The sequence below is a fragment of the Choloepus didactylus genome, chromosome 21 (assembly GCF_015220235.1).
Source record: "Choloepus didactylus isolate mChoDid1 chromosome 21, mChoDid1.pri, whole genome shotgun sequence".
Taxonomy (NCBI): Eukaryota; Metazoa; Chordata; class Mammalia; order Pilosa; family Megalonychidae; genus Choloepus; species Choloepus didactylus.
In genome coordinates, this window is record NC_051327.1 from 48,876,129 (window position 1) to 48,894,077 (window position 17,949).

Below are 17,949 nucleotides of genomic sequence, written 5' to 3' on the forward strand. Positions count from 1 at the left end.
TGCCATAGAATCAGATGAGATTGCCATGGAGTGTGTGTGTGTGTGTGTGTGCAGGTGTGCATTTGGGTGTTAGTGGATGTGAGTGCCATGAAGTGAGTGTGTGGATGTGTGCATTTGTGCGTGGGTATGTATGTGTCTGATGTGTGCATATGTGTATTAGTGGTGAAAGAAAAGAAGGATGATCCTGAGGACCCCCAAAGTTTAAGGGAGGGGCAAAGGAGAAGACTCTTGCAAAGAAGGCTGAGCAGGAGCAAGCAGGTCAGTGGGAGGAGAAGCGAGGGGGGCCAAGTTTCCAGAATGAGGGAGAGTCTAATGCCACCGAAAGATTCTGGTTGAAATCGAGACCTTGATTTGGCAGTCTGGCCTTGATGGCAGTGGTGGGGGCGAGTCTGCACAGAAAGTCTTGAAGAGTGGGCATGCTGGAGGGAGGAAGTGGAGATGCAGAGAGGAGACATTTCTTTGGTCAGGGAGGTAGAGAGAAAGAAAAAGAGAGGGAGAAGTGGAAGGCAGGGTGGAGGGAATGTTTGGTTGGTTAAAGATGGAAGGGACTTGAACAGATATACGTGATGATGTCCAGAAGCCAGCAGAGGGAGAAGCTGAAAACACAGGGCCATGATGGGCATGGTCCAGAGGCACTGCTGGCTCAACCTTGGAGAAATGGTCAGGACCAACTACAGAATTTGAGGTGCTCTATGCCAAATAAAAATGCAGGGCTTTTTGTCAGAAAGTTATTGGACCTATTGTGGGTGTGACCTTTTGATTAGGTTGTTTCAATTGAGATGTGACCCCACCAATTCAAGTTGGGTCTTAATCCTTTACTGGAGTCCTTTATGAGAGGATAAAAGGCAGAGCCATTTGGAGAGAGCTTAGAGAGAGAAATGCCCTGGAGATGCTAAGAGAGGACACGCAGACGCTCAGAGAGAAAGCCACTGGAAGCAGAAGTCGAAAGCAATGAAACCCAGAGAGAAGGACCAGCAGATGTTGGCCATGTGCCTTCCCATGTGACAGAGGTGTCCTAGATGCTGGTGGCCTTTCTTCAGAGAAGGTATCCTCTTATTGATGCCTTAATCTGGACATTTTCATGGCCTAAGAACTGTAAATTGTAGCTTAATAAATCCCCATCGTAAAAGCCAATCCATTTCTGGTAAATTGCATTCCGGCCGCTTTTGCAAACTGAAACAGTGAAATGGTGAAAAGAAGCCTGCTTCTGCTGAGATGGGGTCTGGCACCACCATGCCCCACCCCCAGATAGCGTGAAGTAAGCACCTCACCCGGCCCTCCCTGCGCCTATACCCAGGCCTCCTTCTGGGGTGGAAAGCAGTAGTGGTTGCTGGGTAGGGGATGCTGAGTGGGATCTGGTGGGCCAAGAGATAGAGGAAGGAGTGGCTGAGATCCTGTCCCAGAGAGGGGGGGAAGGTGGTGACAGATGGGATCACGTGGACATGGAGGTTCCAAGGCCCCTAGTAGTGCAGACTCCACTTACAAAACACAAATGCAAAGACAAAATTATTAAACATGTCAAGGTGGTGATCTCAGAGCCTTAAACTCCAAGCATGGGGCCTTTCCAAGCCAGCCCCATCCCCCATCCATTTCAATGAGAAGACAGATGCCAAGGGAGGCAGGGAGGGGGTGGGGATTTGATGGAATCCTCTGGAAGTGGAGAGTGGGTCCAGTAGCAAGGGAGTGTGAGAGAGGGGCTGGAGGGAAGGAAGGCTGGGGACGAGTTCAGAGCTGAAGTCAGATGCATGAATGCGTCTGTGCGTTTGCTTCCTATTGCTGCTGGAACAAATCACCACTAACGCAGTGGTTTAAAATAACACAAATTCATTGTCTTGTAGTGCCAGAGGTCAGAAGACTGCAACGAGTCTCACTGATCTAAAATCGAGGTGTCAGCAAAGCTGTGTTCCTTTCTGGAGGCTTTAGGAGAGAATCCATTCCCTTGCCTTTTCCAGCTTCTAGAGTCACTCACATTTCTTGGCTTTGGGCTCTTTCCTCCATCTTCAAAGCCAGCAGCATCTTCAAAGCTCTCTCTGAGTCTAATTCCCCTGCTTCCCTTTCATGTATAAGGACCCTTATGATTATGTTGTGCTCATCTGGATAATCCAGGATAAAAATCTCCCCATCTCAAGGTTGACTGATTAGCAACAGATTCAGAGTCCCCCTTGCCATGCATCATAACCTAGGCCCAGGTTCCAGGGATTAGGCAGTGGAGATCTTCCGGTGGCCCATTATTCCCCTACCACAGACTTTAAGGCTTCTTTTTGGCTGCAAAAGGGAGAAATTCCACAGTAGCTTAAATAAAACACATTTGTGGCTTTTTCTTAAAGAATCCAGAGGTTGGTTTGGTCATCCAACGATGTAATGAAGGACCCATGCTCTTTTCTTCTTCCCCTCTGCCATATTCAGAATGCTATCTTCTGTCTGCAAGCTTGTCCTCTCATGACTGCAAGGTGGCTGCCAAAGCACCAAACATCCACATCCAAAGTAGAAGGGAAGGTGGCAAAGGGGTCTTCTTCTCATGCTGCTTTCTTTTTTCAGGAAGGAGAACTGCCAGCTTGCTCTGCGGTTTGGGGGCAGAGAGGAAGGCAGGCGGGCCAGCTGTGTTGTCCAACTCAAGCTGAATTTACTGGTTAGAAATCAGGAAGTGCTCGTTTCTGGGGGAAGGGGGTGGTATGGCCTGTTGGGGTGGGGAGTTTAGGGTATAGGAGCGAGGAGTTAGGGTGGCCAGAGTCGGAGGTCAGTCTGTGTCTAGGGTCGAAGATTAGTCTATGGCCAGGCTCAGAAGTCAGTCTGTAGCTGGGTCAGAGGTTATATGATTGGAGTCAGATATCTTATTGGAGCTGGGATCAGAAGCTCAGTATTTTTCTCTTTCTCCATGCATCTCTATCTTCTCTTTGTCCTGTTCTCCTTCTCTGGAAAGATTTGTTGGTAACTTGGGTCTATGGGGAGGAGAGAAGTTTCTGTAAAGTGGAGTATGGAAGAATATTAAGGAAAAAAGAAAAAAAGGCTGTAGTGAAATGGAGGGGGATATATATACACGTACACAGCAAGGGAGAAATGCATGATATAAAACTGCAAATATGCAAGCACTGATTATGCATACAGATAATCTAGAAGGTGACATGGACAGATACAAACACATGTTGATGAAATCCCGGCATTGGGACACCTTTGTCTTGGATATTTGCTATTCCATTCTGTCCTTTCTGCAATAAAGGAGCATTAAATTTAAAATGTCATTATTTCCTTTAGTTATGTTTTATACCCTCCCCTGCCCCAACATCCAAAGAGCCATTCAGTAAAACAGTAAGAAGAATGTTTGCAAATACATTATAGTTATAGCACTAAATACACTCAGACACTGTTCTAAGTGCCTCACATGTATTAACATATTTAATTGTCCCATCAACCCCGAGAAGTAGGCAATTGTTATACTCATTTGCAGATGAGGAATCAAATGCAGAGAGGTTACGTGGCTGGCCCTGTGCCAACAGCTGGCTCTTGGAGCACCCAGGGTGCCTGATGTCCATCAGGCCCTTTTTCAGATGCTGGAGGAGTGAGGGGAAATGCAAAGATGGAAGAGAGGTGGGGTGGGGTGGGTGGGGGACCCCCAGGCCAAGTTTTCTGGGCGTGGCATAGAACAGGGCTTGGATTATGGTCCGGAGCTGCAGGGTCCAGGGCAGGCTCTGGAGCCCATGTGGGCCACCAGGGGGCAGCAGGAGCCAAGAAGCCCACCTCTCCCCCACCCCACCCGCTTCCTGCCCCTCCAGCCAACCAGACGCCCTTCCTCAGGCACAGGAGCCTCTGGCTTGTCAATGGAACTTGGTGGAAGCGGGTGGGATATTTGTGGAAGAATGGGCATGGCCCTGCTATTGTCACCCTTCGCGAAAGTCACTTCTCTTATCCGTCTTTGACAGGGAGGAAACTGAGGCCCAGAGAGGTCCAGGGACTCACCCACAGTCACACAGCTCCTAACTGGCAAAAGGCAGCCAAGGCAGGGTGAGTCCACACCTCTTCCTTCCCAGAGTCTCAATTTTCTCAGGTGCGAAAGAGACAAGAATTTGGGCAAATGGTATACCAGAAGGGTCGGGAGTCAGCTTAGACCCAGGCTCACATCCCAGCTCCACGGGGCTCAAGTGAGGTCATGTCTTCTTTCCAGGGGGGACCCAGAAACTTTTTGCTGTTATTTCAAATGAATGCTTTTCGTGGGAAAATGATGTCAAACGGATACTCAACAGGATTTTGATGGAGACGCTAATCCTTCAAAAACAAACATTCATTTTGCGACCGCCCACTTGGTACCAGGCACCCGGGTGGGGGATGGGATTTCCGGTGGTTTCCACTTTCCTCTTTTCAGGTTTTCTCTGAATTGGGGAAGGTCAGCACATGCCAATTTTGTAATCGGAAAAAGAGTAATAAGCAGCTTTTTGTTTTGTTTTTTAATTTTTTTAATTTAAAGCAGAAGCACTCATTACTTCTCTATCCCTAGCGCAGAAAAACAGCTTTATAAAACCGGGGCCAGGGGCACGTGGTGTGGGGACAGGGCCCAGAAATCAACACCTCCAGAGGCTCCTAGACCTTCACAAAGAGGATCTGGGCCACGGCCAGACCTTTCTTATGCTGCTACCCAGGGGCGCCCCCTCTTGCCCTCCTCACAGCTGATCCAGATCTGCGAGGTCACTGGGAAACTCCTGGCTGCCAGCATCTCTCTCTACCCACACCTGCTCCCTTCCAGCCAGGATGGGGGTGAGATCTGAGTTGGGCCTACCTGATCACCAGACCCTCCCAACCCTCCATGGTTCTTGTGGCAAGCATTTGGTGCAGCCTTCTTCCATCTCTCCAGATCTTTCCCTCTCCTCCACACAACTGATAAAGGTATGCGGGAATAAAGTTAGCGTCTATCCCTGCACCGTCCAATATGGTAGTGACTAGCCACACGTGGCTACTTAAACTTAAATGTTAATTAATTAAAATTAAGTAAAACTTAAGAATTAGTCAGAGTAGCCACGTTTCAGATGCTTTATATCCACACGTGACTAGTGGTGGAAGTATTGGACAGCGCAAAACATTTCTGTCATAGCAAAAAGTTCCATTGGAGGGCGCTGTTCTAAACACTCTGTGTCGCTATAAAACCCCTTTCTAAACTTGTTCTCTGAACCCAAGTACTTGCTTCCTCTTTTTTTTTGGATTCCCTTCCTGAAAATCTAAAATAAAAATTTGATGCTCATAATCAGAATTTTGAGCTTTAACAATTGCCTCTCACAGAGCAGTTGCTCAGTAAATTCTTGAATGAGGCGCGAATCACCTGGTCTGGTGCTGAGACATCGCCACCCTGTAGGCTTAAACTGAGGAGGGCGCAAGCTGGGGAACGACCTGGTCAGGATTAAGCGGGCAGCAGGAGACCACGGGAGACCGAGGCACTAGGAGGGCGGAGGCGGCACAGAAAGCCAGGGAAGGAGTTGGGGGCTTCACCCACAAAGACCCCTGGGTTCCCTGCATAATCCAGAGACTAGTGTATGGGCAGCAAGAGACCAAATATTAGGGCGATAAAATAGTCCTTTGTCAAGGAAGTTCCGAGGGTTTGTCTTAAGAAAGGTCCTGGCAGTCAGCCATTCCCCACTGCAAATCAGCTCATTCCTGGTGGCAGTCTCTTTGTTCTCGCACTTTAAACATCCTGGTTACTGTTGTCAGGCGGAACCTTAGTCCTGCACTTCTGCAGGGTGGGAGGGGAATCCTGTTGGAGCAACATTTCCCCGAGCTCCACTTCCTCTCATTGGCTCCTCCTTATGGGCGGCTCACGTTTTAAGAGACTGGCTTCTATTGGAGCATGTTTCTCTGTGTGCAGGGCTAAGGTGCATTTGGTCTAAAATACAAATTCCTCAGTCATAGGCCCCCATCACAACCCACTATGTCTCCTACTGCTGTTTCTCATTTTCTGCACTGAAGCTGATCTTTTGTACAAAGAACATGCAAACTCCTTGTGCCTCAGGACATTTGCACTTGCTTATCTCCTGCCAAGAATACTCATTCCTCAGTTCATCCTAGCTTCTCCCATTTATTGAGGGCTCAGCTCAAATGTCACCTCTTGGAAGACCTTCCTGAGCACCTGGATAGCACCCCATGTCTCAGACCCCTATTTACTTTCTTCATCGCACCTTTTACCATTTGCACCTTTTCCTGTTATCTGGTTAATGTCTGTCTTCTCCACTGGACTCTAAGATCCAGGAGTGCAGAGACCTTGTCTCACTTACCGGTGTCCCCTCTGCACCCTGCACAGTGGATGGCTCATAGTAGGTGCCCGGCAAATATCAGTGGGCTGTGTGGCTTTCTTGCTTTCCCTGCTTCTTCCTTCCTTGTGTTAAGCTGGGGAAGGGGGCTGAGGAAGCAGGAAGAGTGCCCTTCCCCAAGAATGGGAAGGTGGGTTTAGATCTGGGCAGGAGGTGGGAGACGGCTCAGTCTAGCTCTGCAACTCGACCTGTCCTGACATGGCCATTTCTAGATTATGAACCTCAGTGGACAACTGGGGTCTCTTTCTCATAAGATCCTGAAGAGAGAAAGTGTCAGGCCTCAGTTCTGTGCTGGGATCCCAGGCCAACTTTTGCGTCTCCACCACTCACACAAATATATCTTCCCTATTTGTGGCTTAATTTTTAAATCTGATTTTTGGGGATGATGCCTAGGCAAAGTGGATTAGGGCACTAATTTGATGAGTCTCATGCATGCCTGGAAGCCAGACTCCATGACTTCCTAGCTGAGTGACCCTAAGCACAGCCTCAACCTCTCTGTTTCCTTGTCTGCCACATTAGGATAATATTGAATCTGTCTCCTAGATCTGTTAGAAGACATAAATGATATGGTGGATGTACAGCCCTTAGCATTCTGCTTGGCCCTAAATTATTAGTTTATTAAAAGTCTTATAGGTTTTATAAAGACCTCTAGCTTTGGAGGCAAAAAGTCCAGAGCACTAGTTCATTGTGACCTTACGCAAGTTCCTTTACCACTCTTGAGCTTTCCACTTATAAACCATGCATAGGGGGTGGTGATTTGGTCCCTTCTAATATGTACATATTTTTAGTCCAAGGGCGGGCAGCTAGAGGGAAACATTTGGAGACCTGCCTGACAAAACATCAGATTGCATGTGAGGTAGTGAGCTCTCCGTCTCTCCTAGTATATTGTGTGGTATGCCAGAGCAGGAAGGAACTTCAAACAGCATGCCCCTCATTTTGCAAGTCGGGGCAGTTACTCAGACACAGAGGGATCACAAACAGAGGAGCCCATTGCCTGCTGCCCCCTGCCTCCTGTCCAAGGCCCTCTCTGTCATGCCACCTGCCCAGAATTTCAAGCACAGGTCACCTCCAGAAGGCATGGGTGATAGAAACACACAACACTGCCTGGGTTCAGCTACGGGCCTGCCATCCACTAGCTGCGTGGCCTGGAGAAAGCAGAGCAAATGCTGTCAGAGCCCCCACTGTGTCCCCTGCACCCCAAAGCCTGCGCCAACACCCTCAACTTGCAGACTGAGCACTTCTTTCCTCTTGCAGCCAGGCCAGAATGGAGGGTGCTGGAACGTGAATGACCCTGGAAGCAGCCCTGGACAGATGGGAAGCTGGTGAACAAATATGCAAGTTCCCTTGCCCTCTGGGGGTTGCCCGCCTAGCACTTTGTGCTGTTCTCCCGAGTTCCCCAGAAGGATTAGGCGTCGGTTGCGCACACCCCTTGATAACACACCCTTTATTGCCTCCTTCCCTTCCCCGTCTCATCCCCCTACTCCCCACCAGGATTATCTGGGATCCTCTCCTAAATCAGCTAATCACACTGGAATCCTTGACTCGGGGGAATCCAAATAGAGAGTGCAAGTGACAACCTCTTGTGCTTGCGTGTCCTCCCTTGGGTGACGTGAGGATTAAATGAGTTAATGGGAGTAAAGCACTCACAACACTGCCCGGAATTAGGCTTAATAAACAAAAAATAAAGAGATAAAGAGCCTTTACTTATTGCAAAACTCTACCCCCTCCCATCCCACCCTCTTCAGCAAACATTGATGCCAGGTGATAAAACAATCTTTGAGACTCACGCAAACAAGCACTGGCCTACACCGGGTCCCCCGGGTTCCCAGCACCCAAGGCCTGGGGCAAGGTGCCAGCTAAAGGGGGCCACAGTCTGGCCAGGGCCACGCCCCAAGACATGAACCACTTTCTCCGGTCTCTCTGTGACTGCCAGCCACTGAGTCCAAGGCGAGACAGGCTCGCCCCGAGGTAGCTGGGCATGTTCACTCTGGGGACCCCAGGATCATCAGGAACCCCCGAGCCTTCTAACTGTGCACAGGCCAGCCAAGCATCATTGCTTTGGGAACTGCCATTTTTTGTGTCCTTCTCCGTTGCCCCCACTTGACTGAGAACCCCATCCACAGCCCGGAATCTGCCTCCAGTGTCAACCCAGTGAAGTTCTGCCAAACGAATGGGCACTGCTGAGGCAAGGATCACCCTTCCCTGGCCCTCAACTTCCTGCCTGTTTCCCGGGGCCTCTCAAGTCATTCCTTGTTAGTTTGGAGGCTCAGCTTCCCGCCAGGGAAACGGAGGCAGCTAACCCAGGACCGGCGTGAGACGCGGGCAGCCGGGGGATTCAGGGCACAAGGCGCCTTGGGTGGGTCTAACGAGGCCAGTCAGCTGGAGGGGCTGGGGGAGAGGTGGCCAAGGTGCCGGGGTAACAGGAATGAAGTTCAGGCACACAGGTGCCCTCCACCCCCATGGGATGTGGCTGCTGCACCTTATGGGGAGCCCAGGTCAATGTTGGGGGACGGCGTCTGTTCTCCGTAGTCCTGTGTCTGGTTAACATCATACCTGGGCTCTCTGAGTCTTTTGGAAACATGCCAGCCTGGAAGCCTTCCAGGGGGAGGAGGCATTTCCCGGCATGGCTAAGGCCCAGCCCTCGGTAGCCACAGGGCATGTTCCTAGGAAACACTCATGTACGTGGAGCCTGTGGAGGCCATGGCCTCTGGTTTGGGGAGCTCGCCTGAGCTCTGAACAGCACTGGGGGCAGTTTGGAAGGATGGTGAGGACTTACTCTCCTCGGAGACACCCAAGGGAGCCAGGGATACCGGGGAGAGGCTGGCCTCTCGTGGACCTGTACCCAGCAAGGGGTCCTGGGCCCAGAGGGGGCTCACCAGGGGTGGGGACCTGTCCCCACAACAGCAGCCACAGCAGGGGCTGGCCACGAGGGCCTTGCCACGCTCCTCCTGCCCGTGACACTGCTTCAGGTGGCCACACAGGTGGCAGGTGAGGGCTGAGTAGACAATGCCACAGCCCAGGTCATCGCCGAGGGGGTCCACGGCCTGCTCCAGGGAGGGCAGGGGCTTCTGGCTGTCCTCTTCCTTCACCACCAGCTCTAGCCCAAAGCACTCTGGGTTGCTGCTTGGTGGGAGTGAGGTCTGGGGGCTGAAAGGTGGCTCTGTGCTGAGTCCAAAGGTGAACTGGGGGATGGGGACTGAGGCAGGGGCCCCAGGGCAGCCAGGATCGAGGTTCTGGAAGGGCCTGTAGCCCCCCTCCCCACTGCTGGCCTCGACCCCAGATATCCCTGGGCAGGCGGCACTACCAGTGAGCAGGCTCGAGAAGGCCTTGTAGCCAGTCTCTCCAGAGGGGCCAAAGTCCACTGCCCTGCTGTCCTGGGTGCTGCCCTGTTTCAGCTCGCACACAAACTCCCGATAGCCACCGATCGGGGCCGTGGCAGGGGCTGTGGCCACCCCGTGCTGGAGGACACTCTGACGGAGGATCTGCTCCCAGGTTTCCAGCTCAGGCTGGCTCAAGCTGGGCAGCTCAGAGGGCTGGGAGGCACTGGGGTCCTTGGCCTCCACATCCCCTTGGTGTCTGGCCAGCTGGGGATCCGAGTCAGGCTCTCCAGGTCCTGGGGACTGGCTTAGGAGGTCGCTGAAGCTGCGGTAAGCAGAGTTGTCTGTGATGACAGCAGGCGTCTCCCCAAAAGCCAGGTTGGCAGAGCTCTGTGTCAGGCTGGCTGGAGGATTCGGCTCCGGGTCGGAAGGCTGCTCCTGGCCCTGGGGACAGTCCACTCTGGACCCTGCACTTGGGTTCTGGGTGCAGGGCACCTGGGCACTCACATTTTCTGAAGGTGTACAAAGGAATGACTCCCCTGGGCCAGGTGGGCACAGGCCCCCATCCTCGCCCCCGAGGAGGTCCAGGAACAGGCTCTCTGTCAGCCGGGCCGCGATATCCTTCCTACCTTCCTGGAAGCTGCCCCCAGTGTTCTCGGGCGATGGGCAGAAGCTCCCTTTATCTTCCTCCTCTTTCTCCTCCTCCTCCTCGCTCTCCACGTGGGCCTCCGACAGCTCCACACACTGTGCCACGCTGACGCTCTCTGCCCAAAGGACCATCTTGTTGACCTCCACAGAACGCCAGGCTGCTTTTCCAGGGCCTGGGAAAGGCCCATCTCTGGCAGCCTTGAGGGCACCCTCGTCCTTTTCCTTACTGTGCTCCAGCAAACAGGGCAGGAGCTTGTTGAGACAAGTCTCCCAGTGTCTGCAAACACAAAGAGAATTATGGTCAGGATTTGGTTTTGCCACTCAGAAAACTCCTATTCATCCTTGAAAGCCCAGCTTGAAATCACCCTGGACTGAGGTCTGTCCACTGCAGACTTGCCTGCTGACTTTAAAATCAATCATCTATCCATCTTTCTTTCTCCTACCTGGCTGGGAACTCCTTGAGGGAGGGCCTGTGTCTTACTTTGGGATGTCTAGAGCCCAGCATGAGGCCTGGCATGAGTCTATTGAATAAACAAAAGTCTTTATCAGAGATGATGACATTTAAAATATTTACCAACTCCAGAGCATAAGCAGTGACCAGTTAGAATGGACGTGGGGTCTTATTGCCGGAGCAGGGTCCTGGAGCCCCCTGCTGAGCCAGGTCTAAACCTTGTAGGGATTGTGGGCAGGTTTAGGAGGCCACGAGGAAGGAGCTCAGGAGACCGTGGTGGCGATGGGATACTCAAGGGTTCAGGAGAGTGGCTGTTTGCCAGCCAAGCAGGCAATTATGTCAATATTACAACAACTGGCATAGCTGCCTGGCTTGCTGCTTGTTAACTATATCAGCCTTGCTTGGGCCAGGCTGGGCACCCCGAAGGACCCTGACCCTTTCCCTAAGGGGTTCAGCATGTGCTGGACCCACAGATGAAACCCAAGGGACTCAGCCAGCTGCTGACCAGCCCAGACTGTCCCTCCCCCTGCCACCCCCTGCCACCCCAACACCCACCGTCACAGGACAACTGCCAGGGATGGGAAAGCAGCCCACCTCTCGAGGTGGAGCCCACTGCCCCACTTCCATCACCTTCCAAACCCACTCCAGCTAGGATCTAAGTTCATGTACGTACAGGCACTTGGTTGATTCCTGGCCTCGGGACTGCTTCCCCCACAGCGACACCTAAAACAGAGACAGCCAGTGAAACAGCTGAGTGGCTTCCAGCCCTGCCCGGCACAGCACACAGGGGAGCTCAGGAAATGTTTGCAGTGGAAGGAGCGTAAGGCTCAAAGTGGCAGGCAGGTTGCTTTGACCAATAGATTATGGCGGAAGTGACACTGTTGCCAGTTGTGGACCCAGGCCTCAGAGGCCTTGCGGTTTCCCACCCTTGAGAACTGGGCCACTCTGCAGGAGCCCTGGCCAGCCAGCTGGAGGATGGGCAGCACGGCTCAGTCATTTCCGGTGCCCCAGCTCAGAGCCAGCCACCTGCCAGGCCTGAGAGTGAGGACACGGGGACTGGTCGACTCAGTCCAGATCTGAACCCCTCATCCCCAGCCCCCCTGCAGAGCCCAGACAGTTGAGGGTCCCCTCCCCCACTCCTCACTGTGCCCCCCACTGCCCCGCTCCGAATTGCTGAGCCTAGCCCACGTTGCCAGCCTGCAGAGGCATGAACTAAATAAACGGTTGTTCTTTTAAGTCTCTAAATGCCTGGGTGATTTGCTACACAGCAAAAACTGATACATAAATGGCATGGAACCATGTGCAGGGCTCTGTAATGTGCAGTTGCCACATTTCATCTCAATGAATTCCTGAATAGAGACACTATTACAATCCACACTCGCACATTAGGAAACTGAGGCTCAGAGAAGTTAAGTGACTTGCTCAAACCCTCACCGTATGTAGGTAGCAGAGCCAGGATTGGACTCCAAAGCCTGCTATAGAGTTTCCTGGAGAACTGAGGACACTGGGACCTTCTGTTCTAGACAAGGCCTGTATACCTCTTCTTCCTGGAGACCCCCGATATTGTTCAGGCAAACCCCACCCACCCACATGGCCAGCACTGTGGGGAAGCCAACCCTACCTCCGTCTCAGGGGTGGCCACCTGGGTGGCCTCAAGGTCTTCCCACTGGCCTTGCTGGTGACTGGTTTAGGAAAGAGCACGTGGTGCCATCCATGCCAATGAGAAATGAGGAGACATTTGTTGGGCAGTTTCCCACTCTCGAGGGAAAGATATAGGAAGCCAGTTGGCCTCTCCCTCTCCCTGTGGCCGCCTACCCCAGTCCAGCCCTCCCCAGGAGAGGACGTGGAGATGAAAGGGGAGGGAGGAAGCCAGGAGATCAGCCCCAGGATCGCACCCCAGGCTGAACCACAGCTATGGACGCCGAGGGGCGAGGGGTGACAGCTCTGGGTTCCTAATGGCCATATTAAGCTGCTGAATCCACCTACCCTGAAACCTGCTTAACTTCTCATGCCCAGTTGCAAAAGCCAACGACTGCCCTTGACATCCTAGATGTTTTGAATCAAGTTTCCTGAGACATGCAGCTAAACACATCCTAACCCACACACCCTCCTACCTGGGAATCCTGGATGACAATAGCCACGAGGGGACTGTGGGCTGGGTTGGGAATCTGGTCCCACCACTCTTTCTTAATCCTTCAAAACAAAAGGTAAAGGGGTTGGTCTCCAGATCACCGACAGGTGGATGCTCCTCCCATAAAAACTACCATAGACTTAATACTTATTAGGCCCCAGATACCATACCAACTGGATTTTGCATGTCAAACCACTGAGCCCTCACACCAGCCCCATGAAATGGGTTCTATCATTGATCCCATTCTACAGATGAGGAAACTGAGCCACAAAGGTGAAGTGACAGCTAGGAGGTGGCAGAGGTGGGTTCATGCTCCAGGACTCTGGAAGGCACCAAACCCATATGGCCAGCTCTCAAGAATTAGGAGAGACTTGAGCTGCAGGGAGAGGATTCTGGGTTTCCCATCAGTGATCCCACCTCTGGAGCAGCCAAGAGGAACGTGCCGAGGAGAGGCCGGGGACGGCCTGGGAAGCTGAGGGGACCTGCGGAGAATCGTGTTCCTTCTCTCTCTGCCTGTCCGGGACCACAGAGCACCAGTGCTGGGAGGGAGGGTCCTCAGGTCGGCTTTGCACTAGCCTCCACCTGCTATGGACCCCTCACTGGGCCAGGCCCTGGGGACACCACAGTGAACAAGACACGCAAAAATCCCTTCCCTTGCGGGTGACATTCTGGAGAGGACACATGGACAATAAACAGACAAAGAAATTTTCCAGCCCAGCCTGGCAAACAGCATGAATCGTATCATTCATTTATGGAAGTAAGTGTCATGAATTAAAATAAAGATACTGGACAGAGAGGAATGGGGGGTGCAATCAGGGAAGGCCTCTCTGAGGAGGTGACTTCCGAGGAGTGAACGGATGTGGGGGAGGCGTGCCACGGAGGTATCTGGGGAACAGCCCTCTGGGCAGGGGGCACGGCGCACACAAAGGCTCTGAGGTGAGGACCTGCTTGGTGTGTTCAAAGAACAGTGAGGAGCTGGAGGGTGAGAGGGGACAGGAAGAGAGTGACAGGGGATGAGGAAACTGAGGCTCAGATAAGGGGAAAGGCCAGCCCAGGGTCTCATGGAGGCATCAGTGATAAGACATGGAGAGGGGAACTTCCATTTCTTGCACACCTACTGTGTGCCCAGCAAAGTGGGGGACACTTTTGCTCATGGGAGAAAAGCTGCCTTTAACCCTTCCGTGGTGAGCAGTTAGGACTTGCTGGTCCCATTTCAGAGATGGGATGACTGAGGCTCAGAAACACTCTGGCTCCAAGAGCCAGAATGCAGAGAAACAAGAAACAAGGCTCCTTCTTCCCCCACCCCTCAACCCCACCCACCCCTTATGGCTGATGAAACAATAGGTTCTCCCCATCACTCTCAACCTGCACGGCGAATGTGGGGATAGCACTGCTACCATTTCACAGAGGAGGAGCCCCGGGCTCAGGGAGGTTCAGCAACTTGGCAGTTGCTCAGCTACTGGGTTGACAGCTTAGAGGGACAATTCCTTCCTGGAGCCAGAGAGCAGGAAAAAACCCTCCCACCTCCACCCAGCAGGGCCGGTTGGGCGACATCCCATGCCCAAGCCCAGACTCACTTGATGATGCTGCAGTAGCAGGACAGGCAGACAATGAGGATGAACACGCAGGAGGTGCCCACAGCCAAGGAAACCCGCTGCTCCAAGGGCGGCTCGTAGTCTGCAAGTGGGAAGGGGAAACTATGGGTCCGGCTACAGGACGGCCTGGCCTCCATTTCCCAGGGTGGGAGACTGAGGCCCCAGCCACGGTCCTCTGAGACCCTTTGTGATCTGGCCACCGTTTACCCGCCCACCCTCTCCTCCTACTCCCCGCCGTGCTCACTGAGCTCTCGCCACACTGTCTCCTCCACATCCCCAGACCCTCCGAAGCTCAGTGCCACTTTGGGGTCCTGAACTTGCTCTTTTCTGTTTCCTGAAGCACTGAGGTTAAGCTCACAGACTTAAGTTAATCAGAGTTCCAAGTCCTCTGACCCAGGACAAGAACTCGCACCTCTCTGAGCCTGTTTCCTCATCTGTACCATGAGGTTAATAACTGAACCTATCTCAGGTTTGCTGGGAGGATTACACAATTTCATATGTGATACACTCAGAACTGTGCCTGCATGTTCCAAAAGCATCTGCTGTTTTCTTTACATGGCTGGCTCCTCCTCATTCATTTCTTTGTCACCTCCTCTGGGAAGCTGGCCCCAACACTCTCTCTTCTGCTTTGTTTTCTTCCCAGAACTTAACATCATTTGGATCTATCTGCTTTATTTCTTTATTTACTTGTTTATTTTCTGTCTCTCCCTCCAGGATGTCAGCTCCACAAGGGTGGGGCTTTCTGTCCTTGCTGCTTGCCCAGCATCTAGCACAGCACCAGGCAAGCAGTGGGAGCTCAATCAATCTTTGTTGAAATAACTCAGGAGTGTCCAGCACACTGTATTTGTTCAATAAAAGCTATCTCCCATCCCTTCCTCGGGTCGATGGTAAAGTCAAATCAACTCGACAAAACTTTCCCCAGGACTGACCGTCTGCCTGGCCTGGGCTGGGCATTGGAGACAGAGACACAGAGAAGATACTGCCTCTTGGAGCTCGCAGCCCAGAACAGGAGGCAGAGGGGTCAACAGGTATCACAGTACAGCATGAGCAGTGCTTGGAGGGACATGTGGCAGCCTTGGGGTAACTCTTGCTCCTGCACCCAGAACTTTAAAGAATCCTTCTTTCATTGAGTTTTCAACTGAAAACATTGAGTTTTATTTTATTTTCACTAACTCCTAACTGACATCTAGCATTTCCTTCCGTAGATGATGATGGAGGCAACCCACCCTACCCAACAGCTATTTCCTCCTCTTCTTTGCCAACAGCCATGTGCCCATCCTGAGGCTTGAGCCAATCATGATCACCCTATTCCCCTTTCCAGATATTTGGGTGTTCAGCCTCCTTTGCAGTTAGGAGAGGCCATGGGGCAGAGTCCTAGCCAAAGAGATGTAAGGGGAGATCTGCCAGGGAAGCTTCTGGAAAGATTTTTCTCCATGATAAAAGAGATAAATCTCCCTTTGGCAGATTTTCCTTTCCTTCCTGCTTGGGGACCTGTTGCGTGAGGGTGCATGCAGCAGCCATTTTGAAACCATGAGGCAGCGAAGATAAAATGCCAACATGCTAAAGATGGCAGACAGGAAAGAAGAAGAGACTGTGGGGTGATATCACCAAGCTGTTACCAACCCTGGGAAGGTCTATTCGTAAGACTTCACGCTACGTGAGATAATTCAATATTTCTATTGCAAAAGTCATTTTTGGCAGTTATATAGAGGTTTCTGGGATGTAGCTCCCAGGTCAGGGACTACATTCCCCAGCCTCCCTTGCATCAATGTGTTGGTGATGTGACCAGGTTTCACCCACAGAACTTTAGAGGAAGTAATGCCCTGTCACTTCTGTCCTAAAGTACCCTTCTTAACTTGGGGTCTGCAAACCTCCAGCAAGGTTGCAGATAGAATTCGGGGGGGCTGGGAACTTGGATGGGAAAGAAACTAACATCTTTACTTTCACTAACTTCTAACTGACATCTAGCATCTCCTTCCATTAGGAATGGAGGGAGCAAACCACAGAAAGAGCAGGACCTGTGACTCCACCACCAGCAGAAATCACGGCTATTTCCATATCACATTACAGTTGGGGTATCGCAAAGCATCGTTTCTGCTCACCTACTCTGAAATTACAGTATCGATGAGATCCACCACTAGATCATTATTTAATGTGTTAATAAAAGAAGCACATCTATTCCTAGATAACAAATGGGTTTTAAAATATTTTTGTTTATAGCTGCATTTCAATACAATTAATTTCCTTTGTAATCATCTATTTGATGCATTTAGAAACATTATTTTGGGATGGGGTCTATAGGCGTCACCAGACTGCCAGAGGGGTCCATGACACAAAAAAGGTCCGGAGTCTTGCCTTGGAGGATGATGAGGCCACTAGATGGATGGAGCCCCAGTCCCCAAATCACTACAGGAAGGAAACCACCCACAAACCAGCCACATTCACATTTCTCTTGTAACCAGCTATAGATATCATGGGCTTCTTTGTTACTGCATCCTTGCTAACCCACCCTGACTGATGCCCCATGTCAGTCGGCAATTCTGACACTTGGAGTTAGAGGCATCCCAAGACATGGAAACCCAGAGGATCCCTTAGGAGAAGTGTCTGGCCACAGAGCCAAAGTGGGGGACCCAGATTCTAACCACTCAGGACCCCTGAAACTCACAGTTCTGCCACGTGACGCTGCTGCTCCACTCGCTCCAGGTGCTGTTGTAATTCTGGGCCCAGGCTCTCACCTGCGCCCTGTAGGAGACTCCAGACTTTAGGGTGCTGGCTGCGAGGCGGAGGGTGGGCTCCTGGTAGGTCACATTGTAGATGAGGAACTGGGAGAGGAAAGAGGTGTTAGGAGGAAGCCAGTTCCTGCCTGGGGGTTATCCTCAGATGAACCCACAGTGTTAAAGGGCCACCAGCCAGGGTCTTTGGTTGTTCCCTGATTCAGGTCTTTGCTCCCCAGCTGTGATCACAGTAGAACAAGGTGAGTCAGGCTGTCGGCCCTTGCCCTGGCCCCCCTCTGAGCAGCCATATTACATTCCTCGGGCAAGTCAATGAACCTTTTGGAGTTTTAGTTTCCTCATCTGTAAAATGAGGATTAGAAGAGTCTTTATTGCCACTTTCTGCTGTGTGTCCTTAGGCAAGTGACATAACCTCTCTGGGCCACAATGTCCTCTTTCTGCAAAATGGGGATAGTAAAGGTACCTACATCTCAGGGTCATTGTGAGGATTAAATGCGTGAAGGCAGGTAAGCACTTAGAACAGGGCCTGGGGCACAAGAAGCAATCGAGCAATCTTTTGGAAGCACAGATAAGGTCAACACATCCCTCTCTATCCTTCATGGGCTCCTCAGTACCAAGGTCAAGCCCAAACTCACTGGCCTCTGGGATATGATCTCCGAAATCTAGGCATATTATATGCTACCTTATATGTTATTTAAAAAAAAAAAAAAAATAAGGAGAAGGCATAGTGATTTTGGTGGGCTGTCCCTAAGATAGTCCCATGATCCCTGCCTTGTTTCACACCCTGT

General features: G+C 51.7%; 1 protein-coding gene across 7 annotated transcripts in view; it reads right to left on the reverse strand.

Annotated features, from left to right (window-relative positions):
• Positions 1-8,017: 8,017 nt before the first annotated feature.
• The window catches only part of IL4R (interleukin 4 receptor), a 53,188-nt gene continuing 43,256 nt past the window's right edge, over positions 8,018-17,949 (reverse strand). For all 7 annotated transcript variants that reach the window (XM_037814767.1, XM_037814763.1, XM_037814765.1 and 4 more), the window contains 5 exons: positions 17,095-17,251; positions 14,412-14,511; positions 12,818-12,896; positions 11,377-11,426; positions 8,018-10,529 (listed from right to left, as the gene is read on the reverse strand). In XM_037814767.1, coding sequence (XP_037670695.1) covers positions 8,951-10,529; positions 11,377-11,426; positions 12,818-12,896; positions 14,412-14,511; positions 17,095-17,251 — 1,965 coding nt within the window. In that variant the 3' untranslated portion in view covers positions 8,018-8,950. The remainder of the gene's footprint in view (positions 10,530-11,376; positions 11,427-12,817; positions 12,897-14,411; positions 14,512-17,094; positions 17,252-17,949) is intronic.